The 12,510-nt window shown below is 42.6% G+C and overlaps 1 protein-coding gene across 1 annotated transcript in view; it reads right to left on the reverse strand.

The window, feature by feature from the left end:
• The window catches only part of LOC129822798 (receptor-type tyrosine-protein phosphatase N2-like), a 264,670-nt gene that overhangs the window by 28,240 nt on the left and 223,920 nt on the right, over positions 1-12,510 (reverse strand). Inside the window, exons 12-15 of the mRNA XM_055881221.1 lie at positions 10,590-10,805; positions 6,978-7,187; positions 2,179-2,326; positions 1,897-1,970 (exon numbers count right to left, since the gene is read on the reverse strand). Coding sequence (XP_055737196.1) covers positions 1,897-1,970; positions 2,179-2,326; positions 6,978-7,187; positions 10,590-10,805 — 648 coding nt within the window. The remainder of the gene's footprint in view (positions 1-1,896; positions 1,971-2,178; positions 2,327-6,977; positions 7,188-10,589; positions 10,806-12,510) is intronic.

The raw sequence follows: 12,510 nt of genomic DNA on the forward strand, positions 1-12,510 counted from the left end.
TTCAAGGTGTCAGGCTTGTAACTTCAAAAACGAATAAGAAATAGTAGTTATAGTAGAGGGACACAGAATTGGAAATTTGTGTTTGCGCGCGCCATGAAGACATTACGCACCTGCTAAAAACGATTTCCTTTTGAACATACTTCTTTCCGAAAGATTTGATTACATTTTAGGTTATCTGAGGTGTAAATAGAAACGTATCTTGACTTGTTGAAACAAAGTTTAGGGGTAGATCTTCGGATTCCTTTCTCTGCAAGTTGAACGAGTGAATTACTCACATTTTTGGGATATAAAGAAGGATTTTATCTAACAAAACGACACTACATGTTATAGCTGGGACCCTTTGGATGACAAATCAGAGGAAGACTTTCAAAAAGTAAGTTAATATTTTATCGTTATATGTGAATGTATGAAACCTGTGCCGGTGGAAAAATATTTTGATGTGGGGCGCCGTCCTCAAACAATCGCATGGCATGTTTTCGCTGTAATAGCTACTGTAAATCGGACAGTGCAGTTAGATTAACAAGAATGTAAGCTTTCAGCCGATATATGACACTTATATGTACATAAATGTTTAAAATCCATTACATTTATGATTATTTATTTGAATTGCACACCCTCCAGTTTCACCGGAAGTTGTCCCGCTAGCGGGACCCCTAGTTGAAATCCCCAGCTACAATAAATGCAGCCTCAGGATATGTTGTTTCCAGTTTACATAGAGTTCAATAAAAAACAATCAGGGCCGTCGAGGTGTCTGCTTGGGGGGGGGGGGGATATACACGGCTGTAACGGATTTCCTCCTCCTCTTCATCTTCATACCACTGCTGGCTTGCTTCTGAAGCTAAGCAGGGTTGGTCCTGGTCAGTCCCTGGATGGGAGACCAGATGCTGCTGGAAGTGGTGTTGGAGGGCCAGTAGGAGGCACTCTTTCCTCTGGTCTAAAAAATATCCCAATGCCCCAGGGCAGTGATTGGGGACACTGTCCTGTGTAGGGTGCCGTCTTTCGGATGGGACGTTAAACGGGTGTCCTGACTCTCTGAGGTCATTAAAGATCCCATGGCACTTATCGTAAGAGTAGGGGTGTTAACACCGGTGTCCTGGCTAAGTTCCCAATCTGGCCCTCAAACCATCACGGTCACATAATAATCCCCAGTTTACAATTGGCTCATTCATCCCCCTCCTCTCCCCTGTAACTATTCCCCAGGTCGTTGCTGCAAATGAGAACGTGTTCTCAGTCAACTTACCTGGTAAAATAACGGTAAAATAAAAATAAAATAAAAATGTATGCATGTATGCAATATACAATAAATAGATGCTTGCAAACTTCCAGTTAGTTTTGTTCTGTGCTATACATTTAATAGGCTTTTAGTCCAAATGTGGAGGAGCCCATCCCCATCTCTCTCCAAGAGTTTTCCTACTGTATTTGAAATGCATAGTTTACTGTTCTTTTTTAATGGAATCCTTCTTTAGCAGCCGCAGGGGAAATCAGAAATAGCCTTTATTGTGAAATGTGAAAAAGACAGGAATATAACCCTAAACTTTCCCGATATTTGGGCCATTTTGGATTTGTTCAGGGGAAACATTACTGAGTCCAAATAATAATAAACCGCCATTCTTTTGGGATGAATACGTTAAAGCAGAGCTGATATCTCAAGAGAGCAGCCATATCAAAACAGGGAAGGTGACAAACTATTCATTCACAAGACACTGCGAATCCATTGAGGTGCAAAGTGTGAGGAACAAAGGCAACAGGTTCGATGGGAAAATGAATGACAAATCACAAAAACTCATTTAATTTCAATATAAAATCCAACCTCAACAGGTCTTTGTGTAGAGTTGCAACCATAAAGCTTAAAAGAAACATAAAGTGAAGGAGTAAGGGATGCAGAATGATACTCACAATTGGGCTAGCATTGATGTAATCTGAGTTGCCATGGTTATTCTCAGCCTTCAAGGTGATTCTGGAATGATCATCTGTAATAGAAATACATAATTCACCACACATTTTTTGCTTTTCCTCGATTTAAACATTTCATTGTTGATAAATGACATGGAATCGAAAAAAAAACGGCATTTCAGCGTCAGTTCACGTGGTCATAAATAACACCGGAATAACCTAGTAATCGGCCACTGAGAGATGTGATCAGACTGCACACGGTCAGAGATGTGTAACAACACTTACAGACAACCACGGCGTCAGAGCGGTTCCTCTTGGTGTTGTGTTCGCCCTGGCCCACGTCACAGTCACCGGGCTCAGCCAGGTAACCACACATCGCCTCCCACTCCCTCTCCAGGCGGTTCTTGTTCTTCAAGTGGTCCTCCATGTACGACTAAGAAGAGAGAAAAGGTGGACATTTTAAAACAACTAAATAATCAAAAACTAAATAATCAAACAACAGATAATGAATTTGAAATGGAAAAGTAATTACATATCGCAGCATTTAGAGGGGAGGGATGGGGAGGGCACCGCCAGAATATTTTTGATTGACATTGACTGTCTAGAATAGATCTAATGAAAGGCAATTCATGCCTATGCTGTAGACCTGCTCTATTTCAGTGGATCTCTAAGGCCTTCCTATCTACACACTGGAGCAGAATACTAAACCCATGTCAACAGGCAGACCAACAGACAGACAGAAAGATTTCGGGGGGGGGGGAGGGGGGGGTAAGTTATGGAGGTGTTGGGGGAGGGGCCACCAAAAACCGCTCCTCGCAATTAAAGACTCCTGAAAGGTTTCTCTGCATTGGAAATACTTCAGTGTGCTTCAATCATCGTCTTTCAAACCGCTTGCACAGCTCCTGATAAGATTGTCTGCGTTTAAGCTGTCGCTTGGAGAACAGCAACATTTAATTCGCCAGAGAGACAAGGAGAAAAGAAAAGCAGGGGGATGAAAAAAAGCCAACGTTGCTCCTCTAACAAACCAGGTCTTATGGAGCTCAGAGGCTGGGGCGGCTCTGGAGAAGACTCTTTTTCAGAGGAACAGTGTTCGCCTGACGCTTGTATCAACGCTCCCCGCGGGGTTAAACGGTTTAGGCCGTCATTGTGTAAGGCAGGAGATTACAGACTCATAAACTGATGTGGGGGATCAGCCGGGTAATACAATGAAAGCTATACCCAGTAGTGCTATGCTTTTATCAAACATTTAAAAGACAGTGGAGGTGAGTCGGGAGAGAGAGGTGATGCACCATGTTTATCTACAGCACAGTTAAGGCTGTCAATTAAATCTCAACATGGATACAACTGACATGTAAATATATCCAGGAACATGCACAGTACGGGAAATTAGCCCCTCTTAATATCCCCTCTTCCGCCATTCACTATCAGCTGAAAATATTAACTTCCAGTCATATCTTTGTCAAAAAACAGTAGATCGTATTTCACAGCAGTTTTTGATTCTAAAGTGCCAGGCTGGGTCCCAAATTACACCCTATTCCCTATATGGTGCTCTACTTTTGACCGGGGCACATAGGGCTCTGGTCAAAAGTCATGCACTATGTCAGGAATAGGGTGTCATTTTGGACGCAGCCCCAGTCATAGTAGATAATGCACCAAATGACAAGCAGTGTATTAGAGGGCACATGTAGGTCCGATTTATAATGCCTCATTGCAGTAATAACAGTAGATGTACTCTAGTCACTAGCAACTCAGAGGGGTTGGCTGTCATTGACTACACATCAACTACTTTAAATAAGAATTCTTTGCTTTCCCTTTGAGTGAAAATTACCAAATTTGCACACAAAAAAAGTAATTGTCACCATCTCTATCATATCATTCTGTTGACTGTTCTTTGTCAGCAGTGAGCACCAATCTGCATGTTGGCTGCTGTGTCGCCGACGCAACAAACAATGCAGTCTTTTCAGAAGTGACGGTTGAATGACAGGGTGTCATAAACACTTGACAGAGCCATTTCCATGCAGTTCTCTTGACAGAGTGGAACAAGTGCGTCTCAATTAGCACCTTATTCCCTATATAGTGCACTACTTTTGACCAGGGCCCATACACTGTAGCTCCACAGCATGACACCCCATCCACCTTCCCTACACAGACCTATACACCCTATATTAGTAAATATTTGATCAATACATTCAGAAGGGCTACAGAATTGCCACCAGTCAATGGCTTATGCACCTACTCTTTAGCACAAATTGTAATAATTGTGTTGTTTATGTGGGAGCTGGGATTTGTATGTAGTGATGTAGCAGCCTGATTGTGGATGGATGAAGCAGCGGATCACCTCATCTTCTAGAGGCAGAGAGGGTGTGTCCCAAATGGCATCCTATTCTCTACATAGTACACTACTTTTGACCAGAGCCCTATGGGCTATAGGGTGCCATTTGGAACGTAACAAGAGTAACAGGGCTGAGTAAATAAGGGATTAGTAACTGGGCTGTCAATCAGAGGTTCTGAGAGGATGGATGTCAAGGAAACACTGAGTAATCCCCCTAACAATAGCCCTCATTGGCCATAAAGAGCTGCTACATTAGATACAGAGAAAATACAGACACAACAGGTGACACAACGTTGCTACTGTTGTGCCACTGTAATGTTACTGTAATAATGGGTACAGTCAGCCGACATGGCTATATGAACACACCTATTTGAAGATGACGGCCGACGTTCTGGTCCGAGGTGCTAAGGACACTCAGTCGTCAGTTGCTCATTCTCTGTTCCCAGAGTCCCTAACAGTAACTGAATATGAAATACTGAGAAGTCACAGGGAATGCCATGGGGAAAGTAGAAAGTGTCTGAAAAGAGTAGTAGCTTCTAAGAATCTGAGGTCAGGGTGGGCAGCCTGGAGAGGAAGGGCATTGCAATCAGTCCAATCAATCAGGGATAGAATCAAAAGCGAACAACTTACTTGTCCTTGATAAATTGCCTGCCTTACTCTAACAAATGATTCATTTTCAATTTGATTTTTTTAAGACATGGAAGTAAGCCATCAAAATAATGAAATGTTGCCTAGGGCTTGCTATCGATTTTCTAAAGGCAACAAATAAGCATTTACAGAGGGTACATATACAACAACAGCAATTATATCAACATCACGACCATATCTACTGGACATCATAAAAACAGTACCAAAAACAAAGCATAACTATGTAAAAGCAATAGAAGCATTACTGTATGGAGTTGTCCATGGTGCTGAAAGCCTGCCAGTAGAATAACATAGCTGGTGTTACTGTTCCTAAAAAGGCTGTTTGTCTTTGAATATTACATTTACATTTAAGTCATTTAGCAGACGCTCTTATCCAGAGCGTCTTACAAATTGGAAAGTTCATACATATTCATCCTGGTCCCCCCGTGGGGAATGAACCCACAACCCTGGCGTTGCAAGTGCCATGCTCTACCAACTGAGCCACAAATTGGATACATATTGTGCACTGAAAAATCCTTACCCATTCTAATTTATGGTGCATAAATATGGGTGACCAATACACACAGACTGCATGTTTCAACATGCCTCAGCACCAGAAGGTCTAGCAAAATAGCAGAGAATAAAGTCTAGGCAATCGTACAAACTAATCCCACCATCGCTGACTCTGATTTTGAACCTAGGAAGTTATTATATACATTTCACTCTACAGTACTGAACACCTGTACTAAAGTGTGACTGTATTTCCTGAAGTAACTTAACAGTATGTGGTTCATGGATCTGAGCCAGAACTACAGATACAATATTAACAGGTCTACAACCCAAATGGCCCTCTATTCCTTATTTAGTGCACACATTTGAACAGTGCTCAGGGCAAAAGTAGTGCACTACAGTATATAGGGCATAGAGTGCCATTGGGTGCAAAACCCAGGTGAAGCATGGATAAGTGTAGATTGGGCCAGAAAGAGCCCCCTACTCCAGTGTGTTAGATGTAGGTGTGAGCTATAAAATAGCCCCACCCAGCATGAGAGCAAGGTACTCATCACTCCCACAGTCCACGCTGCATGAGATCCACAGAGGACAGGACAGGATAGATGAAAAAAATCTGGTCTGAGATCAGTGATACCAAGGCAATCACATGTGGTTAATCGATCACTCAGGAGTCAAAACAGAGTCAAGGTCTGTGTGGTTTTTAAGTGCGTTATACTTAGCTTTTCTGAAGAATCTGCAGTGAATCTGGTTGATTCTTATTGTATTGTTATCAAATCAAATATAAAAGACCTGTACATGGTGTAGAACTTTGTTGTAATGTAAAGGTCAAATATGTTCTATTCAAATGTTTTCAAAAGACGTGTCTCAACCAGCCTTGACATTTGCAATAAAGCCCAGTCATTATGGCAAATTCAACACGTTATTCATGAAAACACTGCAGGCATCTTTCCAACTCTTTTATCAAGCTTGTCTGCAGTGAATAAAACAAAAGTTGTGCAAAATTCAAACAATCCATTGTGTGTGCAACTGAGGGGCCCCACAAGGAATAATAATAATAATAATTCGGAAACATTCCACTGACAATCAGCATGGTAATGATATTTCACTTTAGAGCAGCTCTCATCACACAAAGCAATTTCCGTATCACTTTGGCTTTAATAGAGAAAGAGCAGGAGGGAGAGAGAGAGGGAGAGAGAGGAGAGGGGCAAGGAGGAGGGATAAAGAGAGTGACAGTGAGAGCGAGGAAACAAGAGCAAGAGAAAGAATGGCAGAGATGACAGGGCAAGATAGAGCGAGAGAAAAAGAAAAAAAGAGGAAGAGAGATAGAGATAGAAGGAAAGACAGAGCTGGAAATAAAACGAGATAACCGCAGAGATGTAGCGAGCATAGTGAGAGAAAGGGTTAGAGAGACAGAGCCAGACAGACAAACAGAATAAAAGCTGGAAGCTGAGAGCGAGGGGAGACATCCTATAAATTACACACACTACACTCCATACTGACTCCAAACATCAGGCTCCTCGCATCAGACAGACATACTGTACATATATACCTACACTCAGATAGACAGGACGGACCGAAAGACAGGCAGAATGTAGCAGCACGTATGTTGTTGTACCAGTATCATGTGTCCGGTGGAGATGTCCATGTTGGAGGGGACAGGCTCTTCGCACCAGGAGGAAGTGGAGCTACGGGCCGAGGGGCTGGCTATGGGTCCCCCATCGCTGAACTGAGAAGACGAGCTGTTCAGCCGCGAGAGGCGCCGCAGAGGCTCCGGGCACTCCGCACGCTCCGATGTCCGCACAGCCATCCGCTGGCGACACAGCTCCTGCAAAGGAGAGTGGAGAACCTGATCAGGCATTGGTTGACTCTTAGCTGATTCTTAGTGCATTATCATTGCAAATAAAAAGGACTTCTAAATGGTGTAGGACTTTGCTGTTATGTCAAGGCAAAATATTACAATACAATATTACTCCAATTCAAAAGCCAAACATACATTGTTTTGAGATTGAGATTGTATAAGACTGGGATATCACTGTGACCTATGGAGCATGGTTTGTAGCAAACCTATTTCTATAAATGATGTCAGGAAATAGAAATACAGTTAAAGGTCATGAAGTGACCTTCAAAAAACTTGAATTGCCAAGGTCAAGCCAGTGTATTGCCACCATTTGACAAAGCAAATAATAATAAACTGTAAGAATACATTGGGTGGCTGGCTTGCAAGGGATGTGTTAATTTGTTTTTAAGTATTGATTTCCATTTGTGTAAATGTGGTAACAATTTCAATGAGCCACTTGTTTTATAATACATTAGTTACTTATGTATTTTCTTATAAGGAGGCACAAGTTATTATGAAGACAATAGTTAATAAAAAGATGAGCAACAAAAACAACCAAAATCAATGATACTGCCCATGAGCAACAAAAAGACTGTCCACGTTCAAAATCTAACAACCATATTCATCTTTAGGTAAGACATATATCTGCTTCCATTACTCAAAGAGATTAAACAAGGAATCAATACTTCAAGCCCAATGGATTTTCTTTGAATTGAGTATCCGCCCTTATTCGTAACAACAAAACTACAACAGAAATGAGCAACCTACGTATTCACATGTACAGTAGGCCTTTACTTTGGCATTTGGATTGAACTTGTACAGATGTAGGATCTTCATTTGATCACCCTGTTGCAGGAGAACTTCCCTGCAATGCATTTGAGGTTTAAAAAAACGCTTCGGAAGTATGTAAGGTACGTTTGCGGCAGGTAGCCTGGCGGTTAGAGTGTTGGAGCGTTGGGCCAGTAACCGAAAGGTCGCCTACATCGTGAAAAATCGGTCGATCTGCCCTTGAGCAGAGCCCTTAACGGCAATTTTCTCCAGGGGCGCTGCACTTCTATGGCTGACCCTGTAAAATAACATATTTCACTGCGACAAAATGAAGATCGCACATCTGTAGGTGTGATTATATTGGATTCAGAAGAGACTTCTATATAAAAACAACTATCCCTCTGCTGCCACCCCACCATGAAGATTACTCCTCTCTGCATATTGACTCGGCTTTTCTCCCATCATGCCTTGTGCTCACAGATGCCCCATTAGGGATTCAGAGCCTGGGCGTTATCTAGCCAGCCAGTCATCTTCCCACATATCAAAAAGGAGAGAGAAGAGAAGAAGAAAAAAAACACCTCATTGTTTGAAGGGTGCAATCTTACAGGACCCGAACCCCCTCTCTCCCCCTTCTTCCCCCCCTACTCCCGATAGTGTCAGTCTTATGTGGAGCTGGAGATTTCTCCATTATATTCACAGTAATCTGTGAAGCCCATCGTGTTTGGTGTGTGGCCTGCACCAGTCAGACCCACAGACTGATCTTCAACCTCAATTAATAACCAGGGGTGCATCCCAAATGGCAATCTATTCCCTATGAAGTGCACTTCTTTGACCAGGGCCCATAACAGCAAGCCAGAAGAGCAGAAGGCAGTGTCTTCTGAAAGGAGCGCATGGCTACTAGTCTATCTCATGATCTATCATTGAGATATTTCCCTCTAGGAATCAGCACCTAAACCCTGGTCTAGGATCAGCTTTCCCTACGTCTAACCTTAATCATCATGACCATGAGAATCTGCCCCGGGCCAGGTCCTCAGGGCACTTTCCACGTCCACTTAATAATTAATCCAGTATCTCTAGTCTACACCTTTACAGAGTCAAGGGTTGCGTCTCAAATGGAACTCTATTCCCTACATATCCCGTGGGGTTCTGGTAAAAAAAGTGCACTAAAATAGAGAATAGGGTGCCATTTGGGACGCAAGCCCTGTTTCTTTTCAACAAGGGAAAACAAATTGTAATCCAGCAAACAAAAACTATAGTCAGAATACTCTGAGAATGTACTACTGTACTGGCTAGGGTTGCATCATTTAGTTAACTTTGCCAAAATGTCCAAGTTTTCAGAAATCCCGGTTGGAATAGGAGGAGGAGGGAATGAGCAGGAAATCAGTAAATCCTCCAACAGGGATTTCTGGGAAAACCTGGTAATTTGGGGAAAGTTACCAGAATTGTGCAACCCTTATACTTTCTATACCCTAGAGCTATATCTGTAACCATAAAATATGTTGTACACACATGGAGGCCAGACAGTCTCATTGCTTCAAGTTCAGTGTTAAAGCAAATAACAAAAAAGAAGGACGGTATAGAGTTGAGATTGATTGCTAAACCACTTAACTGGCAATACCTGCCTTAACAGTTGACATGCTACGTTCACATAACAATTCATCTGTTCTTCTAGTAAACATGATAGGCTCCAACAACACCTATTTTATTGTAAAAATACAAAAATATCGTAAATACTGTAAAAGTCCATTAAACCAACAGAATAAAAGAACATTGAAGAAACAGGGGCCTGAATGAACGGTTACAGAACAAAACATTTCTCTGCTTTCTTAATGATTGTCCCTCTTTAGTGTGTACAATCGGGAAAGGCGACACTGTGGAAAGCTGATTAAATATTGAGCATGTGAATGTGATGGGTGGATGTGCACTGAGTGCCCATGCTGAGCACAGCTGAGCCCAGGACAAAATCAATACGAGCCAGCCAGCCACCCACCCAGTCAGCCAGCCAGCCGCTGGTCCTGGAGGAATGGAAGGAATAGGTCATACAATGAACCCGTTCCCCTGCTGAAAGGGCTCTCCCCTAGTCACAGGTCATAGCCAATACAACCTTCAATGGAATATCAAGGCTTTGTCTGGAGTTTAGACCTCTGGATACAGTTGACTAGCCTTGTTAAACCAGCCTGAGTGCAGCGGTCAGTCTGGTTTCACAAGGCTAACATTTGACTTGGATGGTAAAAAAGCAAATGTTTATTCTATTTCCATTTTTTTTTCAAAATAACAATCAAATCACAAATGACATTTTTCCATAATACAAAATCAAATGATGGGTAATCTTGCAATTAGGTTACAGAAACGTTACATACTTTACATTCTATTGATAACCACCCTTTAAATCACAACCTAGCTCTATCATGAACAAAGAGACATTTTACAAATAACTGTTTGTGACAAAATCAACCAGATATTCCCTTCAAATCAAGTCATTCAAAACACAACGACTACGTGTCACTGCAGACCAATCAGAATAAGGCTAGCGTCAGGGACCGGGACCAGAGTGCATTCTCTACCAGCAGAGCACTCAGCGGCTGCACTGTGATTGGCGGAAGCCGAGGAGGCTCCTCTCACCTGATAGGTTGCGGTTGCATCAGCGCTGGTGTCAGTCCCCAGGCTGGTTAGTTTCTCCTTCAGTTGGAGGTGGGAGCGGTGGCGCAGGCAGAAGAGCCAGCCAGACACTGCCAGCGCCCCCGTGATCAGGACCATGGAGATGATGGCCAAGACCATGAACTGACCAGACTCCAGATGACTCTCCTTGACCACCGGGATCTGTTTCAAGCTGCCCTTCTGGGAAGAGAGAGAGAGAAAAGGGGATGAGAAAAGGCCCTACACATCTGCACGCACACACATACAGATGTTGAATGTTAAACGTAAAGTGTTTTGAGGTTTAAAAACTCTTCTGGAATGTGTAATTTTCACTTAAAAGTGTCAAACTTGATTTTCCCATACAAACAATGTATCAACCCCTACAAAAATGTCCATGAATTATAATCCACATAATAATTCACGTTTCCTGTTGCGGCAGAATTATTTTCCTGCTGTAGCAAACTGGATCAAATTAAGATCCTACATCTGTACACACCAGTGACACAATTTACAAACACGGAAATGGACATAAATCTGGCAGCAAAAGGAAAAGCATAACCTCCATATTAGAAAAGACTTGGGATTTCTGTCATTTGTCTTCCAGAAATACAGAAACAAACTCGCACAGTATTTCCCTCCCTGTCTATCCCACCCACGCCCACTCATCCCCACCTAGATTAACTTCCTGCCCACCCCACTCATTACTTTACAATAATAGTAGTTTTATAGTGTGCATTCAAACTCCCTCAAGCTCTATTACTCTCTCCTGTCCAGCCCACACACTGGCTGCTCTATAGTCATTTAGGCCCATTTTGTCCTGGCATGGGGAGATCTGCCATTGTGCAGCTACAGGAGGTTTAGACAGTAAAATATTTCACTAATAGCCTTCCAGCCTTGAGTTTGGCTGAATTAAGGCCCTGGCCCAGGCCCCTGAGCTAATGGCTAGGAGCGCCTGAAAGTGGGATCTTAGATTGTGTGTACCCAGCAGAAGCCCACTAGAATGGGCCTTTCAGAGACGTTGTTAACCCCCTCCCCGGTGGTCAGCGCTAAGCCCAAGAGAATAGCTTGGTATTGGCATGGTATTGTCTCACAGGTCCCTGTTTGGCTGCCTGGCTGGGTCTCAGTAAGTGCATGGACCCCTGGGAAGGTTTTAGCACTTTCTAATAGAATATGAACCCAGATGCACTGCAGAGACTTTGGACGAGCGGCCAAACACCATCAAGTATCCTGTCTACCTCAATCTATTCAATGCACTCAAATTTCCAACAATCAGAATTAAAGAGGGGTTTTCAACTTCAATCAAATCAAAAGCACAAAACAATCATCAACCACTGAAACATAGTACTTAGTCCTAGGGGGCAAAAGGGTAAGGTACACATTTAGCAGCATCTATAATTTGTATCAGAAAAGAAATACATTCATAATTACAATGCATGAACACCTTAACCTTTAGTGACTTTATGGATGCTGAGGCCTTTGCTTATATGCTCACACTGATTACCGTGCAGGTCTGTTGAGTGTGTATGGACATATTTAACTATTCTTGTGGGGACCAGAAGACCAGGAATAGTAAACGAACAAAAATTTGACCAACTGGGGACATTTTGTTAGTACCCACGAGGCCAAATGCCTTTTTTTAGGGAGGTTAAGGTTAGAATTAGTGTTAGGGTTAGAATTACGTTAAGGGTTACGGTTAGGAGCTAGGGATAGTTTTAGGGTTAGGAGCTTTGGTTAGGTTTAGGGTAAGGTTTAAGGTTAGGTTTTTGGGTTAAGGTTAGGTGTTAAGGTTAGGGTAAGAGTACGGGATAGGGTTAGGGAAAATAGGATTTTGAATGGGACTGAATTGTGTGTCCCCACAAGGTTAGCTGTGTGTGTGTGTGTGTGTGTGTGTGTGTGTGTGTGTGTG

This window comes from Salvelinus fontinalis, chromosome 25 (genome assembly GCF_029448725.1).
Source record: "Salvelinus fontinalis isolate EN_2023a chromosome 25, ASM2944872v1, whole genome shotgun sequence".
Classification (NCBI taxonomy): Eukaryota; Metazoa; Chordata; class Actinopteri; order Salmoniformes; family Salmonidae; genus Salvelinus; species Salvelinus fontinalis.